This window comes from Lycium ferocissimum, chromosome 11 (assembly GCF_029784015.1).
Source record: "Lycium ferocissimum isolate CSIRO_LF1 chromosome 11, AGI_CSIRO_Lferr_CH_V1, whole genome shotgun sequence".
NCBI lineage: Eukaryota > Viridiplantae > Streptophyta > Magnoliopsida > Solanales > Solanaceae > Lycium > Lycium ferocissimum.
In genome coordinates, this window is record NC_081352.1 from 37152580 (window position 1) to 37171635 (window position 19056).

General features: G+C 31.7%; 1 protein-coding gene across 1 annotated transcript; it reads right to left on the reverse strand.

The window, feature by feature from the left end:
* Window positions 1–2372: 2372 nt before the first annotated feature.
* Window positions 2373–8237, reverse strand: LOC132038592 (short-chain dehydrogenase TIC 32 B, chloroplastic-like). The gene is made up of 8 exons (XM_059429246.1): window positions 7895–8237; window positions 5247–5478; window positions 5060–5139; window positions 4530–4683; window positions 4203–4281; window positions 3667–3751; window positions 3537–3583; window positions 2373–2675 (listed from the first exon to the last, which is right to left on the reverse strand). The coding sequence occupies exons 1-8, from the start codon at window positions 8004–8006 to the stop codon at window positions 2502–2504; spliced, it is 963 nt and encodes a 320-aa protein (XP_059285229.1). The 5' UTR covers window positions 8007–8237; the 3' UTR covers window positions 2373–2501.
* Between the last annotated feature and the right edge of the window lie 10819 nt (window positions 8238–19056).

The following is a 19056-nucleotide window of genomic DNA, read 5'->3' on the forward strand; positions in this document are numbered from 1 at the left end:
ATAAAAAATGGGAGACACTACAAAAATGTACCCTATATGTGAGGTCCCACTAACTCCCCCCACCCCACACTCCCCCATAACCCAAACCGTAGGACGAGAATTGTTCAATACATACTTAAGGGACTAGTTTGACCTTAGCCTCAAACATAAGGTACCGATGAAAATAAGGTACCGTTGTTTTCATTTTCTCTAATTGATGAAGATAATGTTTGAAGGGGAAAAAGACAACGACGTGAAGGTTGCAAATTGCAATGAAAGAGATGTATGGGTGGGGTGTTGAGACTTCGAGAGTAGTAAAATATTGACTTAATATATATAAAAAGAAATTTCTTTTATTTATTCCTTCAGTTTAATGTAACTTGACTAAACACAAAGTATAAGAAAGAATAAAAATACTTTTTAAAATTTGTAATTTTAAATACATTAATTTTTTAAACAACCTAGTAATAAGTAAATAGTTCCATTATTTTAGGAACAGATTAATAAAAATAGTATTTTCTTTTTAGTTATCATAGTTACTAAAATATTTGTCATTTTAGGAAAAAATTCAAGATAGAATTAATTATCTTTCCCTATATTTTAATTTAGTAAACTAGATTGGCGGTGAGTGTGAGGAAAACTGAGATTGAAGAATAAGGAAAATTTAGTCAAAGTATGTTTCAGTTAATATCTTTTAAGAAACGTTTAAAAGGAAAACATAATAACAATTAAAATGGACGTAAAGGAGCACCATTTTTTCGCTTTTTCTCTTTTTACCAAACCTACAAGCCAACCCTCGAAATCAAAATGAAAAAAAAAAAAAAAAACTCAAACCTACAATCTAACTACTCCCTCTTTTTCAATTTGTTTAAACCTATTTCCTTTTTTCCTAAAATGAAAACACAAAAAAAAAAAAAAAAAAAAAAAAAAAAATCTCAAATCTACAATCTAACTATTTCTTTTACAGTTAAATTCATACTTGAATAGAAGTAAAAAGGAAATGAAGTGTGTATCAAACTTTGTTTCTTTCCTTCTTGTCGTTATGTTTGACTTGTTGCTACTTTTATTCAAAAGGCAAGATCATTTTTTTTTTTTCGAAATTATAAAGGTATTCAATATTTCCCAATTTTCTCCATTATATAATGCAACTATAACCACTTGACATTATAATTACTTTCCAGTCCCCCATACACTTTCTAAATTTCAGAATAGCATTTCTATCAATGATGCTTTTCATATTTCATTCCTACAATTGATTGAGATCTGAATAATCACTTCTCATAATCCATTTGGCAAACAAAATTACATTAAAGGAGTAATGTAACCACTACATTTTGAGAAAATAAGAAATATTTCTTTAAAACTATTGGTATTTACGAGTAGGGTGTCAAATAGGCGGATTGCATTGAATTTGGGCGAGTCAAAATGGATTGTGTTAATAAATGAGCTCATCAAAAAATTTTTTAAATAATGAAATATATATAAATTGGTTTTAAATACTAATTCAAAAACTCAAAATGGACTAAGAAATGGATCCTTGTGCTTTAATGTCTTATTTTTTAATTTTATTTTTTTATAATTTGTGATGACGACGTCACTGCACAGAGCGTGCGTATGTCTAAGTATCTAATAATTTTTATTTTATTATGATTTTATAAAACATATAAAAAAAAGGTCTTTTGAAAAATATTTCTCATGAGTCCACTTACTCTACATGTCAACCCAAATTTTACATAGGCTAGATTTGGCGGATTAAAATGGGTTGAGTTAATAAATGACTAGCTTATGACCTCTCAAATTTAAACGGGTTGGACGGATTATATTTTCATGGGCTAATTTTACTACCCCTATTTATGCATCAACTATAAAAATATATATAATCACCTAAGAGTTGCATAAAAGCTTAGATGGTGAAGTCTGTTGTCAATTGTGAAAGGTTAATCACACTATTTGACAAGGCGGATCTACAACATAATATGTGGTTAAGTGAATTCAGTAATTTTTGCTCGGCCTATGAAATTGACTAAATATCTATAAATATTTGACTGTAAACGCAGTTATTATTGTCTATTAACTTGGTGTAGTTGATCCGCCTCTGATACTTGAGTTTGCCTACGGTAGAACTTGAACATAATAGACATTGAGTCATTTCCACAGAAATGGATAAATTATATTAACTAATTAATAATTGTGTAGGAATATGTGAATTATGTAGTATTATATCTAACATTATGAAAGAACACTTGATATTCATATTTTAAACATGGCTTAAAATTTAAGAACCTAACCGAAATATTCACGCTTTTAAAATTAAACTTCATAATCATTTACAACTTATACATGGTTGTTACCTATTGAACAACAAACATATATATATATATATATTCACGATATTCATATTTTAAACATAAGCTTAAAATTTAAGAACCAACAAGCTTAAAACTCAACAAACTTCTAACAAGAGTTTCATAAAATATGAATTAAATTAATTTCCTTTCTCAACAACTGCATTCAACTTATAATCAGGTCTTTAGAGCTGCATTAACCAAGTTGTTGCTGAAATCCCAAAGGTTACGCGCTAAAGCTTCGTCTCGTGCTAGCTTGCTTGGCTTGTGCTCATTGCAGTCAAGGTAGTGCTTTCCAGTGACCCCCTTTAGACTTGGATGAAGTGCAACATAGCATGTTGTAGCCGCCCCCTGAAAAAATAGCATCATTGTTTTATTACCTAACGATATGATATGTTAAGCCCTTATTTGGCTTTGACAAAATTCATTTTAAGTGGCGTTAACGGTCAAAGTTGACGCCCTGAAATAACGGTGGCTACTAACGAAAAGGTGTTTAAAATTTAAGAACCAACAAGCTTAAAACCAACATAAAATATAAATTAATTTCCTTTCTCAACAAGAGATACGCTAAAAATATCTATAAATATTTGTTAATTAACTTGGTGTAGTTGATGCGCCTTCTAAGTTTGCCTACAGTAGAACTTGAACATAATAGACATTGCAGAGTCATTTACAGTGGCTACTAACCGAAAGAACACTTGATATTCATATTTTAAACATAAGCTTAAAATTTAAGAACCAACAAGCTTAAAACTCAACAAACTTCTAACAAGGAATTAAATTAATTTCCTGTTCGGACCAACTTGGACATGTTGAGATACAACTAATATAAACGACAATCATTGTTTTAGGCCTAACGATATGATATGTTAAGCGATTCTTGAATCTATCCTCTGTTCTGCGGAGTTACAAAAATTTAAACGCGGTTATGCAATTAAGTTATTTGTGATAAGGCACTGTGTCCACAGGAGGAAGGGATTCATCTGAGCCCTATTTGTCAAAAAATTATACTATGTATATCAGTTCAATTTGTTTATGTATATATATTATATGTTGAATCCCCTTTGCTTCTTTGCATGTTTACTTCTTCTTTTTTTATTTTTTTTTATTTTTATACTTTTTGAATCCGTTTTGTGAATATCCTATCTCAGCCACTGACGGTCGAAATTCACAAAAAGGTTAAAATGTTTGCAAGGAAGTGAATTCACTTACCTGAGGGACATTTTTCCATAGGAAACAAGTGAAAGCCCTTAAGATTCCTGTCAAAGAAAATGCAAGTAATTAAAAAAGCTCATGAACCTCTAAGCTAATATTATTTTGTGAGTGGTTAATAAATACATACTCATCAAAAGAGCAGAATGCCTCATAAGGGGTGTCATTATTAAACCAGGATGCACTGAGTTGACAGTTATATTTGCTCCCTCTTCCTGCATTTGATGAAAAGATTACACTTTTTAAATAGTTTTAGTAGTACAAATCTAGTTGCAAATTCAGGTAAACCAATTTCATTCTTTAATTCACTATATTCTTTTTAAGCAAATGGTATTTGATGAATATTAGACGAGTTGCACGATTCAACAGTTTAAACATGATAATTAGACAAGTTGCACGATTGAACATGGTATAAAAGTAGACAACACATTCTGAATTCGAGTCTCACCACTACATGCCGTCAAAGAATCTCTATGTGCTTGTCTATTAGCATATGAAGGAACATATTGAAGAGTGACTAATCTCTATCGGTTTAAACTTTTAGATGAAATAGTTTTTACAGTTCGACAATCTTAGGTTGAGTCATTGGTTTGATGAGCCCATGATAGCGACGCAATTTCTCCATCCTACTGACAACTTATAGTAAGCAAACAATTATTGAATTACCTGCAAGCGGCGAGAAAGTTCGTTGGCATGTAATATGTTGGCTAATTTGGATTGTCCATATGCTAGTTTGTCTTGATAACTGGTTCAAAGAAACAATAGATGGATGAAAGTTAGAGTAGTCACAGTTTAGTACTAATTGAATATACTAGTGTGTGTCAACATTGCACTAGTGCAAAGGTTGATGGAGTAGTATCTATGTTACTTGAACTCTTCTTAAATGCCACTGAGTGTGTGTCGGATCCTCCAAAAGTAGTGTATTTTTGGAGGATCCGATACTGGTGCGACAACATTTTTTTAGATACCGAGCAACATAGGACGGTAGTATACCTGCTCTTGTTATTGATCTTGTGAAATCTTATTCCTTCTTTGTACGGGCAAATGTGAGCTACTGATGATAAGTTCACAATCTTACCCTGAATACCAGTAGATTTTGCTGTTTCTTTCATTTTGTCTAGTAGAAGGTTAGTCAAGTAGAAGTGACCTGGAAAACCAAAAATATATGTATATATATCCATGAGAGCAAGTTCTACCAAAAATGTGTAGTCAAAAACTTCATTGTCGATTCTACGAGAATTATTATGAAAGCCTTTCATTTGCTTCTGTTCGATGGAAGTTTGATTTTCTCATAATGTATTCTAATTTTTGATCTAGTTCTTCTTCTGGTGATCCATTCAACTTCTTATAGGAAAGCTTCATAACAAGCATAGAGAAGAGCTTATGATTAGCTGTTCGGGAAATTTCTAAACGAACAACTTCAACGAAATCTTTCAATTTTCTTATTTACTATGTTCAATACTATGTACTCTTCTATCCGTGAAGTAACAGAAATGGATATAACAGAGTTTGTCAGTGTATACCGAGATGATTTGTCGCGAATTGCATCTCTACGCCATCTTCTGAAAGCTGAAATGGACAGAACATAATACCTGCATTGTTTCTGTTTTTGCAGATCCTCATTAGGCAAACATGTTCTTTTTTTATTTTTTTAACTAAAACTCAATCAATAACGCAGAACTAGAGAAACATAGAGATCAAGCAAATTACATTAAGATGTTGAGAGGAAGGTTAAGTGCTTTGAAATTATCAGCAAATGCCTTGACTGATCTAATTGAGCTTAGGTCAAGTTGCTCAACATCGACTCGAGCAGCTTTGTGATCCTTAAGAATTCGCTGTTTTGCATTGTTCGCAGCTTCCATGTTTCTTGCTGCAATTATGACATGGACATTCCTCATTGCTAAAACTCTTGCTGTCTCCATACCAATGCCGCTTGCACCTCCTGTAAGAAAATCCAGGGTGTTATAGACGAATCGGGAAAAGAAACGTGTTTCGTGGACAATATGGATGAGATCATAAAGAAGTTCTCGAGTAAAAGCTAAAAATTGAAGTTCCTCTTCCTCTTATAGGAAAGGAGATTTAACTTGGTTCATTTTTTGTTCACTCATCTACTGCCAAGTTTAGATCTTTCTTTCCTGAGATTCTACATTCACTCATACAATAAAGTTGTATTTTTTGTGAATCATTAGCGTTGTTCTTTACTTGTTAATAATTACCAGTAATCCACTCACTTGTTAGGAGCATCTTTAGAAGTTCCTTTTTTTTTTTTTTTTTTTTTTTTGGGCTTCCTTGCGTTATTTGGTATCCACATTAGAGTCCAATTAAATTCAAATTTAATTTGTGCCGGGAAGACCCATATTGTGAGGGACTAAGAGCTCGCTAACAAAGGGGACTTCACACCACAGATCTCGAACCCTCGAACCCAGGACTATTTGTATCTTTAGATATTTTGAGTACTGCTAGCATTAGCAAGAAGCATCAAATTGCCTAATTTCCTCTATAGAACAAAGAAAACTTGTATTGTCTGATTGAAAATTGAAATGTTGTTCAGAATTAGTTCCACTTTGCAATTCATAAGATGATAAACAAGACTGTAATGATTATGTTGGAGTTAAAAAATTGGACAAAATAGTAAACTTTTGTTGTAGAAAACATAAGAATATAGATCTATTCATTAATGATAATTTTTCAAGAACTAGTCAACTACAGAAAAAAAAAATTCCATTTTTTTTTATCAAAGAAAATTTAAATGCCACCTAAGATCCTTTTAGTTAGCAATATACTACCAAGGCAGATCACAAGCTTCACATAAATGATGTACAAGTACAACCACCTATATATATTGTCATATTGATTGACCAAAAGTCAAAACCTAATAAATTTAAAAACAGCACAAGTACTTGGAAAATCTTTGTCTAGAACAAATTAAAGACTGCCGAGCTCCAACTCAAAGGGAAGTTAATAACTTTGGCCCCTCAAAGTAACGGCCTCAATTTTTTTTTATTTAATATTATATATTATTACTCCAATTATTTAAAAGATACTAGATTTATGCTTTATTTTTTTGGAACGTGATAGAAGTTATTAGAAAAAAATAGAGGTTCATTAAATAAATATTTAAATCTCATAATGATATACGATATGTGAAAAAGAACAATTTGTTGATGATATTAATAATAAGAAAATAAAAATGAAGTCTCTTGTAAAATCTATAACTAAGAACCAATTTCGTTGAACCACCCTTAGCTCATAAGGAACAAACAATAAAATCCATAACTAAGAGCCATCACTTACGCTAGAATTTGAGCCATTGCAAGGAATTCTTTTCACTAGAGAAAAAACAAGGAAATAATAAAAATATAAAGAAAATAAGAAACCCCATTATTCCGGTGAGCTAGGTGAACCAAAGAGTCAAAGACCAGCGATGAACTTTCATCCAAACACCTACCTATCAAGTATCGAATATCAATGATTGCACATGCACGTAAATATTACTCTTTCCGTCACAATTTATCTGATATCGTTTGACTTGATAAAAAGTTTAAGAAAGAAAAAAAACTTTTGAAAATTGTGGTCTAAAACAAACCTTAGACAATTGTGAGGCTACAAATCATTTCATTACGAGTAAATGAGAGATTTTAAAGTTAAAGTTGTTTCTAATTATAGGAAAGTGGCATTCTTTTTGGGTCAGACTAAAAGAAAAAAGTGTCACATAAATTGAAACAGAGAGATTAGTACTATGAGTTTAAGTTCTATGCATCCATGGTATTGTAACGTATGCTCACACAATTTGATCACCATAATTTTTGGTAGATCTCTATAACAAATAGTGCTCACTCCATCCCAATTTCAGTGTCTTATTTTCTTTTTTGGCTTGTCCTAAAAGAGTGTCTCTTTCTATATTTAGTAAGTTGATAATTCAAACATTCACACAATTTAACACCACAATAATTATTTTAGTACATTATCTTTTTAATTTTAGAATCATTATCTCTTTTATTTAGTAAATGTGGCAACTAATTTGCTATAATAGATTAAAATACAAAAAACGTGTTAAAGATCTGCACACTATATATCAATGTAGATATTCTACATTGGAGCACTGGTAAATGTCTCCGTATAACCTAAGATTAGGGGTTCAACCCGAGAAATTAACCATTGATACTTGCATTAGGGATAGATTACCTACATTACATATGTTGGGATACAACCCTTCCCTAGGCCCTATGTGAATACGAGATATTTCGTGACAACCCTTTTTCTCAGTTTATATAACTTAAATCTTTAGGTTATTACATTGTAATTCAAAAGTGATACTAAAACGGTTGAGCAGATTTATGAATGGGACATGAAAAAACCTGTAACAATGGCTGTGAGATTGGACCCATCAATGCCATGACTAACTTGTTCAGCAGTGGAAGCTGATCCAAATCCACTTGGACCTGGCCTACCTGTTATCAACCTGAACATTTTTCTCACCCTAAATTCTCCAAAAAAATATATATAACACAAAACAAGTTCAAAAACAAAGAGTAGAAGAGGTTCAAGCAGAAACCAATTTGGTTAAAAATATAAAGAGTACTGGATTGTTGAAGAAAGATAAGAGTATATAATTAATGAAGACAAAATTTGAAGAGGGAAAAGGACAATTAGATGACGATTGTAATGAAATAGAGATAAGGTTGGGGGTGTGAATATATAAGACATTATTAGGTTACTATATATATACATAGATGAAGTGGAAGAGTTGTTGTGGGTAATGAATTGGGTATAGAAGAGACACATTATATTCAATTAATGTCCAAGTCGGTGACTGCCTCTAATTACCTTCACCAACCTCTCAACTGTTTTCCTGTTTTTTGGTTCAAAAATATTATAATGGTCTATCTTATTTGCACCCATGATGTATACAGTAATTGTTTACACCAGAAGGTTACAAAATTTATCTAGTTTTTTTTTTTTTTGCATCTTAATTTATGTGGTGGTATTTGATTGAGCACAAAATTAACAAAGAAAAATGGTTTTTTGAAGTTTGTTGTCTAAAATAAGTCATAAACATTTGTCTGACTATACATCATAAAATTAAGGGCAAAATAGAAAAAGCAAAGCTAAATTGTTTCTATATAAAAAAAGGAAATATATATATATAAATCATCTAAAATACATAAATTGGGACAAAAAAGAGTTTTAAATCAATTTATATGAATTGGTTTTTAGTATAAATATATATATATATATATATATATATATATATATATATATATAAATGATTTTTAGCCACAAAAGTTTATTTGGCTCGTTTTACCACAAGATATAAAAGTCTTCCTTTACTTCTATAAATTGGGATGGAGAGAGTGCTAGATATTACTAATTTGGTAAAATAAGAAATTATTCTAATAACTTCTTAATTGCAACCAGTTAAATAATTCTGATAGTGTTAACATATTGATATTATCAATGTGTATAATTTAAATTATAAAAACAAATGTATAAAAGAATGGACTTGATTTACTTTTACCGATAGTATAAAGAAATTTTACACTATAATATATTTTAATCGATTATATTAGGTAATTTTTCCTTATTTTCCTCACATTTACATATTATTTCCTGTAGTTAATCGAATTGTGAAATTCTATTGATATTAACAATGTATAAAGTAGAATGAAAAAGAATTAGTATGCTTCAATCAGATATCCCAGTCATAATCTCAATCTTCTTGAATATTCCTTGTGGAATGGTTTCTTCAGATGACAACTTTTTGATTTCTTGGCATTTTGAATTGATTGCACGTTTTAAGTATTAATTTAATTCCCTTAATATCTATCGTAATCCTACTTAATAAAATAATGAGGGCACTTCTTCTCTCGGAACCACTACTCCACTGGTAATTGAGCCTCACTTCTAGATACTTGCTAGTTTAACCAAAACAAAGATTATATTTCAATTTCTATATATAAAAAAATTATTATGAATTGGTGCATATTCATATTGGACACCTTATTAATGCCACCTTCAACATTGTCATATTCATGTGATCAATGCCATGAATATAGTAAAGTTTTCCTTAAATTATTTTTCCTTTTCTGACTCCCCATCCTAATAAAGAAAATCATGAACCTTAACTTATTACTAAAACAATATATTCACATATCTTGTTTTTAGCATTTATCGATGTAGTTTCACGGCGCTCAATAAATTTGAAGTGAATTTGAGGCTTACGACGTGATAATAATAACTTCTAGATATCATTAGGAAACATATATTTATGGGCAAAATTAAACATTTGTTCTTCGTGAAATGTAGTAAATATGTTATACAGCTTTGCCTCTACAATAATTGAAATAAATACACACATACGGGTCCAAATTAAACTATTAGTAAGTAAACCTTCTGTTTCAGGATTTTTTTTTTTTTTTTTTTTTTTTCTTTGTGTAGAAGTTAGTATTTTCTACTGCCAAAAAAAATCTTTTTTTCTTTTAGTCCATCTTCAAAAGAATGTAATTTTTTTTAAATGTAGTAGATTTTTAATTTTAATAATTTCAATTCTTATTTCAGGAATGGTATCATATGCTTGAAATTATAAGATTCAAATGATAATTTTTGATATACTAGGCACTCAAGACCCCAAGATTTAAGGGATCATTTTAATATGATGGTACACACTTTTAGTTTAAAATAACAAAATTTATTGTTCTTATATTACATTCTTATATTTTGTGTTCGGCTGAATAAGACACTCAGTGATGACATCGCGCTCACTAGCTACTCTTCAGCCATATTGTTATGAAATAGTCATTGTCATAGAAATTTCATGACAATATCCTGAAATTTCGCATGTGAAATTAAAATTTTATAATAATGAGTATTTTTTGAAATTTTTAACTTTCTTTTTTTTATATTTTTTCAATTACAAAAATTAAGCTATTACCTCACACAAAGTGAAACGGGAAGTAATAAATATTACGCGTTGGTGAGAAAGGGACGGGATATCTCTATGTATGAATATATCATTATTGTAACACAGATAAGCCTAGGAACAATTGACATCACGATTCATGAATCCAAAACAAAGTGGTCCTAACAGACTTATAAGATCGTGTGAACATGCATGCATGTATGTTATGGAATATTTATGGCCTTTGCTGTTTCTTTTGGGTACAATTCTAGCAATATCGCCGAAGCAAAAGCAGCACTATATGGAATGGTTGGGCTAAGAGGCATGGTTATAACAACATTATTCTAGAATGTGATTCTCAAATTGTGGTGGAAATGACCAAAGATAATATTAACATTCCTTGGAAGATGAAAGATATTATAAATCACACTCAAGATATGACAAGGAACATACAATGCGAGGTTCAACATTGCTATCGTGAAGCTAATCAAGTCGCGGATGCACTTGCTAAATGGAGCATTACCAATACTTGATGATCCTATCTAGTTCGAGATTACCCTCCACAGCTGTTGGACGGTATCGTTTGGATCAGATTCAAATGGCCTCTCTAAGGCATAAACGGAGGAAGAACAATTTTTGCGTAAGAGGATGAATTCCAGTTTTGCATTAGTCTTACTGGACTTACTCTATAGTTTTATTAGGGACTTTAAGATCCCCAGGCTTTGTAAGTGAGGTTGGGTCATTTAATGCCCCCTCTAACTATAATTTTGGTGATATGCTAAGGTAACGCCGCCATACGGCGGATTTTTTTTTTTTTTTTTTTAAAATGTTATGGAATTATAAGTTGAGAATGAAATAACTTAAATGTAACCAATTAATCTCGTACATTATACGTAAAAGAGAAAAAATGTTGGAGGTTTTGATAATATCGTGTGAACATTTATGAAGTTACAAGTTGATGAAGACACTTAAACGTAAACTAAAATCTCGTAAGTAAAACAAGAAATTGTTGGAGGTTTGATAAGATCGTGTGAACATTTACGAAATTACAATTTGATGAAGACACTTAAATGTAAACTTAAATCTAGTAAGTAAAAGAAGAAATTGTTAGAGGTTTGATAGGATTGTGTGAATATGTATGAGATTACAAGTAGTTGAGGAAGAAACTTAAATGTAAATCAAAATCTCGTACGTAAAAGAGGAAATTGTTGGAGGTTTGATAATATAAGATCGCGTAAACATGTAGGATGAGATTACAAGTTGAGAAAGAAACTCAAATATAAACCAAATGTTGGAGGTTTAATAAGCAAGGTCGTATAAACATGTATGAAATTACAAGTAGAGGAAAAAGGTTAAATGTAAAACGACCCTCCATTGATCAATTTGGAGATCCGCTAGTTAATTAGGCTTATGGACTAATGTGATACAATTTGCTACTAACAAAAATGTTAATGACTCCCACAACATAACAAATGGTAAAATTAATATCGGTGTCCCAATCAGTTTGTACATATCTCAACTATTTTTTGGGTATTTGTATGACTCTACATATCAAGACGTAGAAAGATGGGGAAAAATCATATAATTATAACCAGCTCCTGTGGCTGATTTTTTGTCTTACAACACATCATGGTAATTGATCAAGTGCATTTTTCTTTCTCCACACTTCGAGTACTCAGAGACGGATTCACGATTTGAAGTTTATGCGTTCTGAAATTTATTATATGTATGTATTCAGTAGATTTCTCAATAACTATTCAATGTTTGAATCAAAATTATTAAATTCTACTTAACCCGTTCCATCCATGCGAGTTCTGCCCCTGCGAGGGCTTGTTGGAAGTTTGAATGTCTTGTGGCTAAATGACGAAAATGCTGAAAAATTGGTGAATATGAGAGTTTGTTTGCTGTTGTTATCATGAATGCTACTTCTATTTACTCTACCAAAAAACATTCACTGAAGAACAAATATGTTTAGCTCTAATAATATATGAAAGTCAAAATAGCTGAGAAATGAATTCAAATTTAATTTGTACTTCCGTACATAGTTTCATCAGCAATGAGTTCACGAATGCAGTTGAGTCCTATTAATGAGATATTGGATTTTTTCCAACTCCTCCACTGGCAAAGTATGGAGGCTTCCACACTTGTTTTAAGAATTATTTAATTTTCTTATTATTGTTATTTTTTGGCTAAGAATTTATGTGTTTGATTCAACTATATTTTTGGAAAATATGAAATAGGTCATCTAGTCTAGTATAATTTTAAGATGTTCGGCCGGGTGGGGTCGGGTAACCAGGGTCAGATGGGAGGTTTTTGGTTAAAATGGATTGAGTTTTTATTTAATGTATTTTGGCTTAAAAAAAGGAAGTGTCCGTTGTTAAAATAGTGGCGGAGATACATCTTTTGGCTAGGATGACATTTTGAGTGAATTAACAAAAGACAAGTGACTTTTCTGACACAAAATAAAGAAAAGTGATTTTATTCACCTATTTTTTGATGATTCAATAACCGTATGAACTCTCTTCGTAAATGAAGTGAGATACTTATTTTGGTTCGATAGGGGTTGCTCCTTTTTTGCGGTCAGCACCTTCGAAAGAAACAAAAACGTTTCTTTCACTAACCTCGTAGTCATTCTCAGATAGATCATAATTATAAGATCAAACTTGAAGATAAGTTTTTTACTTAATTATTGGTCTGACTAATTTTTCCATCAAATCCCCTTTAATCAGCCAGTTTACTAAGCATTTATCCATGCACTACAAAAAAATTGGTAATTTGCGGAGGTTGAAAGTTGCAATTCGCGGTTTTAGCCTCCTCAAGCAATTAACGGAGGCGAAAACCCTGCGAAATGCAACTTTCAACCTCTCCAAATTATCCCTTTTTTTGTACTGACGTACGTACGCAACGAACTTGAAACCTTTCCACAAATAGTATGATGTTGTCCAACTACATCTTGATTTTTTTTTTGTACTAAATATTTCTAAGAAAAGTATTTTTCTTATTTGTGTTTGCTTAGACATAATGTTAGTTAGGGTGTCAACGCAGCATGTGGATTGTGGGTGAAACACAATAAGGTTTAACAATTAGGAATAGTGTCATAAAGATGATATCTGCTGGTTAACGTAACTTATATTAAGTAAGCAATGCATGGGCAAATGGCCAGCATTTATAGGCGATGTAAATTCTTTGTCAACGGAAGATATCATGTTCATTGACATAATTCTTTTATTGTACCTATCCGATCATAAAAGCAAGTAATTAATTGAATTCTGACGAATCATAATCCAAATCTGGCACCATGCACATGCATGGTTCAGGCTTAAGGTATACTAGTCACATGAAGTTACTCTATGATCCACATGCATCTACATTAATATACTAGTTTCATTTTCCCGGTTCAAAGCTGGTAGACCATAGTATGTACTTCGTGAAATTAATTTAGATGCGCAAAGATATTTAATATTTGTGTTGGTGAAGATAACATATACATAGGAATATTAGTCTAGATGCCTGAAGTTACCTGCTAATTATGCTGGCAGAAGATAGCAGGCATTCCGTAAAATTAGTCTAGATACGCAATCGATATTTGTATTGGGAGAAGATAGCATATATTACATAAAATTAGTCTAACTGTGCACAAGCTAGTCCGGACATCATAGTTAACAAAAAAAAAAAAAAAAAATTATACTAGCTAGCTTTACTTTTTTTATTTTTAAGTAGGTGACCAAATTAAATCAATTCATATGTGATGCGCCTAATATATAGGGAGGCAACTAAAGTCTATTTTATCTTAGGCACATGAGAATTTTATTGAAAATCAAGATGTCCAAACAAGGAAATAATTCTGTATGATTAGTTATATTTGAATAGAAAAAGATAATCTTATAAAAGATTTATAATATTTTATTTATCAATATTTTTGTTAAAAATGTAATATATTAACCAAAATAAGAATTGTAGTAACCAATCAAGGTTTGTGCTGAGTGGTAAGTATTACTACTCCTTTATCCTTCATCAAAAATCTCGAGTTCCCATACTACTGTGTACAAAATAACCTTTGTTAGAGAGTATTTTTTTCATTCAATGTAGAACTTCTAACCTTTGTTAGAGAGTTTTTTTTTTAATCCAATGTAGAACTTTCGACGCAAAGCCAATTTAATAGTGCCCCAATACAAATACCGAATGAAAACCACAAAATTAAAAAGTTAGCAGTAGGCCAGCAGACCAATGACAAACGGGATGGGCTTATGTAATAAAGATTGGAATATGACAGTCAGTATTAATATATTGTTGATCAGTAAAGAATATCTACTTCTGGTCATCTCATTAATTATTCGTAAAAAGAACATACAATTATGATTTTTATACTTTTGACCCACTTATATAATCAACAAATAAAAGGAAATGAAGAAACTTTACACAAAAATATTACTCCATCCGTCTCAATTTATGGAGACTTTTCCTTTATATTCGGTCACCAAAAAAAAAAAAAGATACATTTTTATATTTAGTATACTAATTTAACTTTAAACTTCTCAATTATTTTAATAATATAATTTATAACCACACAATATCTATAACTTATTTTAGATCAAAATTTTTAAAAGTCTTTCTCCATTCTTAAAATCTATATTCCGTCAAACGCATTCACGGAAAATGAAATGGAAGGAGCACTTAATTTACGAAACGAGTTAAGACTTTTATATTTGTCACATATCAGATCCAGAGTTAGCTCAGCAATATTCCTTGAAGACAACTGCAATTATTAATGGATGCGATGATCCTAGAAATAGAATATACCGAGTATTTTATTTGTGTTATATATTATGTGTCACGATTTAGTAGTGGAAAATATTATTTGCATTCGGCCTTTAGATCAATATGCATTACTTAAATTTAATCATATTTCTTCACTGGATCCCATTAATTTGGGATGCTTTATGTATCGGGCTATCCTTTTTTTACTTAATCATAATTAATTAATTAGTAGAGATTTATATACACAATTTGTTGGACTAAGCGAACTGAGAGATATAATCTTAACATCATAACATGGCGTGATGTTGTTTGTTTTGGGTCAAATTCACGCGATCTTTTTCTAAAAGGTCTCGCGCTATTAAGATTATCCCTATATCTTATATGTACATGTTTTTTCTTTTCAACTATCAATGTGAGACTTTATTTGCACACTCAACAATCTCCCTCTCGAAATATGTTATGCGTGGCCCACTGCCACGATCCACCAGTTAATTTTACAGATTCACTATGTGCCACCCACATGAACGGAGCCAAAGCCCTGAGTCACTACAAGAAATATGGCTTTTAGTGGCGACATAAGTCGGTCGCCACTAAAAGAATCATATTATGGCGACTTTAGTAGCCCCTAAAACTGAAGCATATCGCTAAAAAAACATTCTACCATATTTCTAAGAAAGTCGCCACTAGAGAACAACGTTTAGTAGCAATTTTAGTCACCACTAAAAGATATAAATCTTTAATTGCAACTATAAGCGCCACCAAAGAATGATGTTAGTAGCAACTACAGTCGCCACTAAAGAATGGCTTTTTAGTTGCAACCTCAGTCGCCGCAAATATTGATTATTTTTGTGACAACATAGAGTCGCCACTGAGCCATTTTTTTCAGTAATTCAACCAATGCTGGCCTGATTGATTTTAAATGGCGACCTACTTTTTTGAAATGAATATACATGTATTTCTATCTATTCACGTCTATTACTAATAGCACATAATTCAACAAAAACAAGCATTTCCCAAGTAGAATATTATAAATAAATACTTTCATTACAAAATAGTCAATTAACCATATAGTACCCAATACATTATCATCATTGTCATTGTATGCATTTACATATCATTGTCATTGTATGCATTTACAGATGACCAAGAGAAACAAAACATGAAGTGTATTCACTCTTCAAACTACTCCTTGTTGGACGCCTTTGACCAAAAAACAAAACATTAGGTGTTTTCAAACTCCTCCTTGATCGCCCCCCTTTGTGATTGTTTAAGAACCTTGTGCCTGCTATTAAGAAAAACAAGAAAACACAAGATCACAACATTGTCATTTGAACTGTCCATGCTTATACTCACCAGCAAAGTGTGGCCAAATATTTTGTAGATAATATATTACTATTATTACAAATGCATACAACAGTCAAGACTTCTTAACCAAAAGAAGGATGAGGTTCTAAAATCAAGCTGGATGACACAAAGTTTGTGTTTTAGTTCCATATGAAGATAAGTAAGTTGATAAATTTAACCACACAAAGTCTATCAGACCTTCAAAACACCTTTAAGGCGACTATTTATAAGTTGCTACTATAAATTTGGAGCCAAAATTTTTGAGTGGGCGGGAATTGTAATTCAGCAGATACTAGTGGCGACACTAGACAAGTCACTGCTAAATCTTTACCTTCTGTGGCAACTGTAGATGTCGCCACTAATATATATCCTTTTGTAGCAAAATATTAGGTCGCCACTAAAAACTCGCTACAAAAAGCCATATTTCTTAGCTTGTAGTGCTTCTTCTTGTGCGTGTGCATCTCCAAGCTATATCTGGCATGGTAAAGGTAGTATTTCAAATCCCGCGTCGTCATTCCTAGTCATTTCTTTACTCGTTTCGTCAAATCAGTCAAAAAATATTCTTAACATTGTGTGATATTATCCGTTTCGAGTCAAGTTAGCATGATTGTTCTAAAAAATCTCATACTGTTGAAAGTATTCTCACACCTTCCATGTAGCTCCCTTCTTTCCAGCTACTAATAATATAAAAACTTTATTCATACATATCCAACACGATTCATGTCTTAACACATTAATAATTGACTTGGTGTAAAACACTGAGTACGAATTGGTTTTTTCTTTCTTTAATGGAGGTGGTTCGTGAATAGGAGCAAAAGGAAAAAAGATAAAAAGGGTTTCTGGCAATGATTGAAGTTATGCAATCTTCTTGGCCCAATACTATATAAACCTTAGTTATCTAATATTCAAAGTTTTTAATATTTTTTACTGACATATAAAATTTTAAATCATTAATAATGATACTAAAAGATCCCTAGCAAATATTAAATTTGAAGTAAGTGTATTAATATGATTAAAATTTGATGCAGACTAATTGGTATCATCTATATAATAGACTAGGGGGCAATGGCCCGTGCCAACATATTGAATTTAGAAATTCCATTTTCATTTTGGGAGGAGTGTTTTAGAGCTGTTGTTAAATGATATAGGATATGTGCAATATCTGAATAAGAATATGCAGCAGCTGTTCAACAATAGAGTAGCACTTTGAGCTTTCAGAAATGCAGTAGCTGTGTAACATAGTACAGCGTCACATTTCATATAACAATGCAGCAACAGGCACATCAGGGTGCAATAATCAACTGTAGTAGCAGAGCATTCAAAGTGAAACAGCTGAACATTCTAAGTGCTGCATCTGCTCATCAGGTACAGCAGCAGTGTAGTAGCAGTTCTTCAAAATGCAACAATCTGTTCATATCAAATGTAGCCATAATTCTCTTTTGATGTGTAGCCATTGTTCATCAAGTATAGCAGCTCATGAGTGTGCATTTGTTTGGCCTCAAGTATGGCAACAGCCCACATCAAAGTGACTCAAGATCACTCAATATTAACATTGCTCATCGCAAGATTTTCTCTAGCCAAGGAACACTCAATCAATGTAGATCGTAAATCAGCACGAGATATTTTCAAGGAAACAGTGAGTTGATCATCAGAAGGTTCACATCCCAATTTTTTCTCCAGCCTAAAGTTTTCCATGGATTAAACAAGCTGGGTAATCATCTCTAAAACATATTGATGAAGTAACTCTAAAAAAACCAAATAAAGGAATTTTCTATTCTTAGCTGAAAATCCTAGTCCAACAGATCGCCTCCAATTAAAGAAGCTGAAAATCCTAGTCCAACAGATCGCCTCCAATTTTATTAAGAATTTCCCCTTCAATGTGATAGAGATAGAGAAGTTAAGCTGTCACTAACATTGAAACCATAGCTTTCAAGAAGTCACAATTACATTTTGACAATTATCGAGAGAAACATGCTAAGGAGTAAGGGACCCTCTAGAGTATCAAAACACAGATCACTTTCAAGGTATTCACAATGAAGTAAATGAATTCTAAATGCAAATTACAATTTCTTCTCCGGCGTTCTGCCTCCAACTTTATGTACCTCTCATGTTTATTAGATAAGGAAGCTAGTAACCATTGGCAACATTAATACTGGCTTAAATATGGTTCAGTCCCACAGCATTCATAAAGGCATAGCAACTTTTCCTTATAATGAGTTTCAAGCATTACTAAAACATAGGTAGCAATTCGACCTCCAAAATTGCGAAAACGGACAAAAAAGTTGGACAATCTTGTGAACAAGAATTTCCGGGTGGGTGTTTGAGAAGAGAGATTAACCTCATGATTCAATTTCTCATGGATAAGAGATAAAAGGGTAATTCACACAGTTCTATTTTACAGTTCATTCCACTCTTTCTACAAACTTTCTTAAGTTCTTTATAGTCATTTCACTGAAGTTTCAAGAAATAAATGGCATTTCTTTTTTAATGTAATGAAAATGGATATTGGCTTAACCCAAC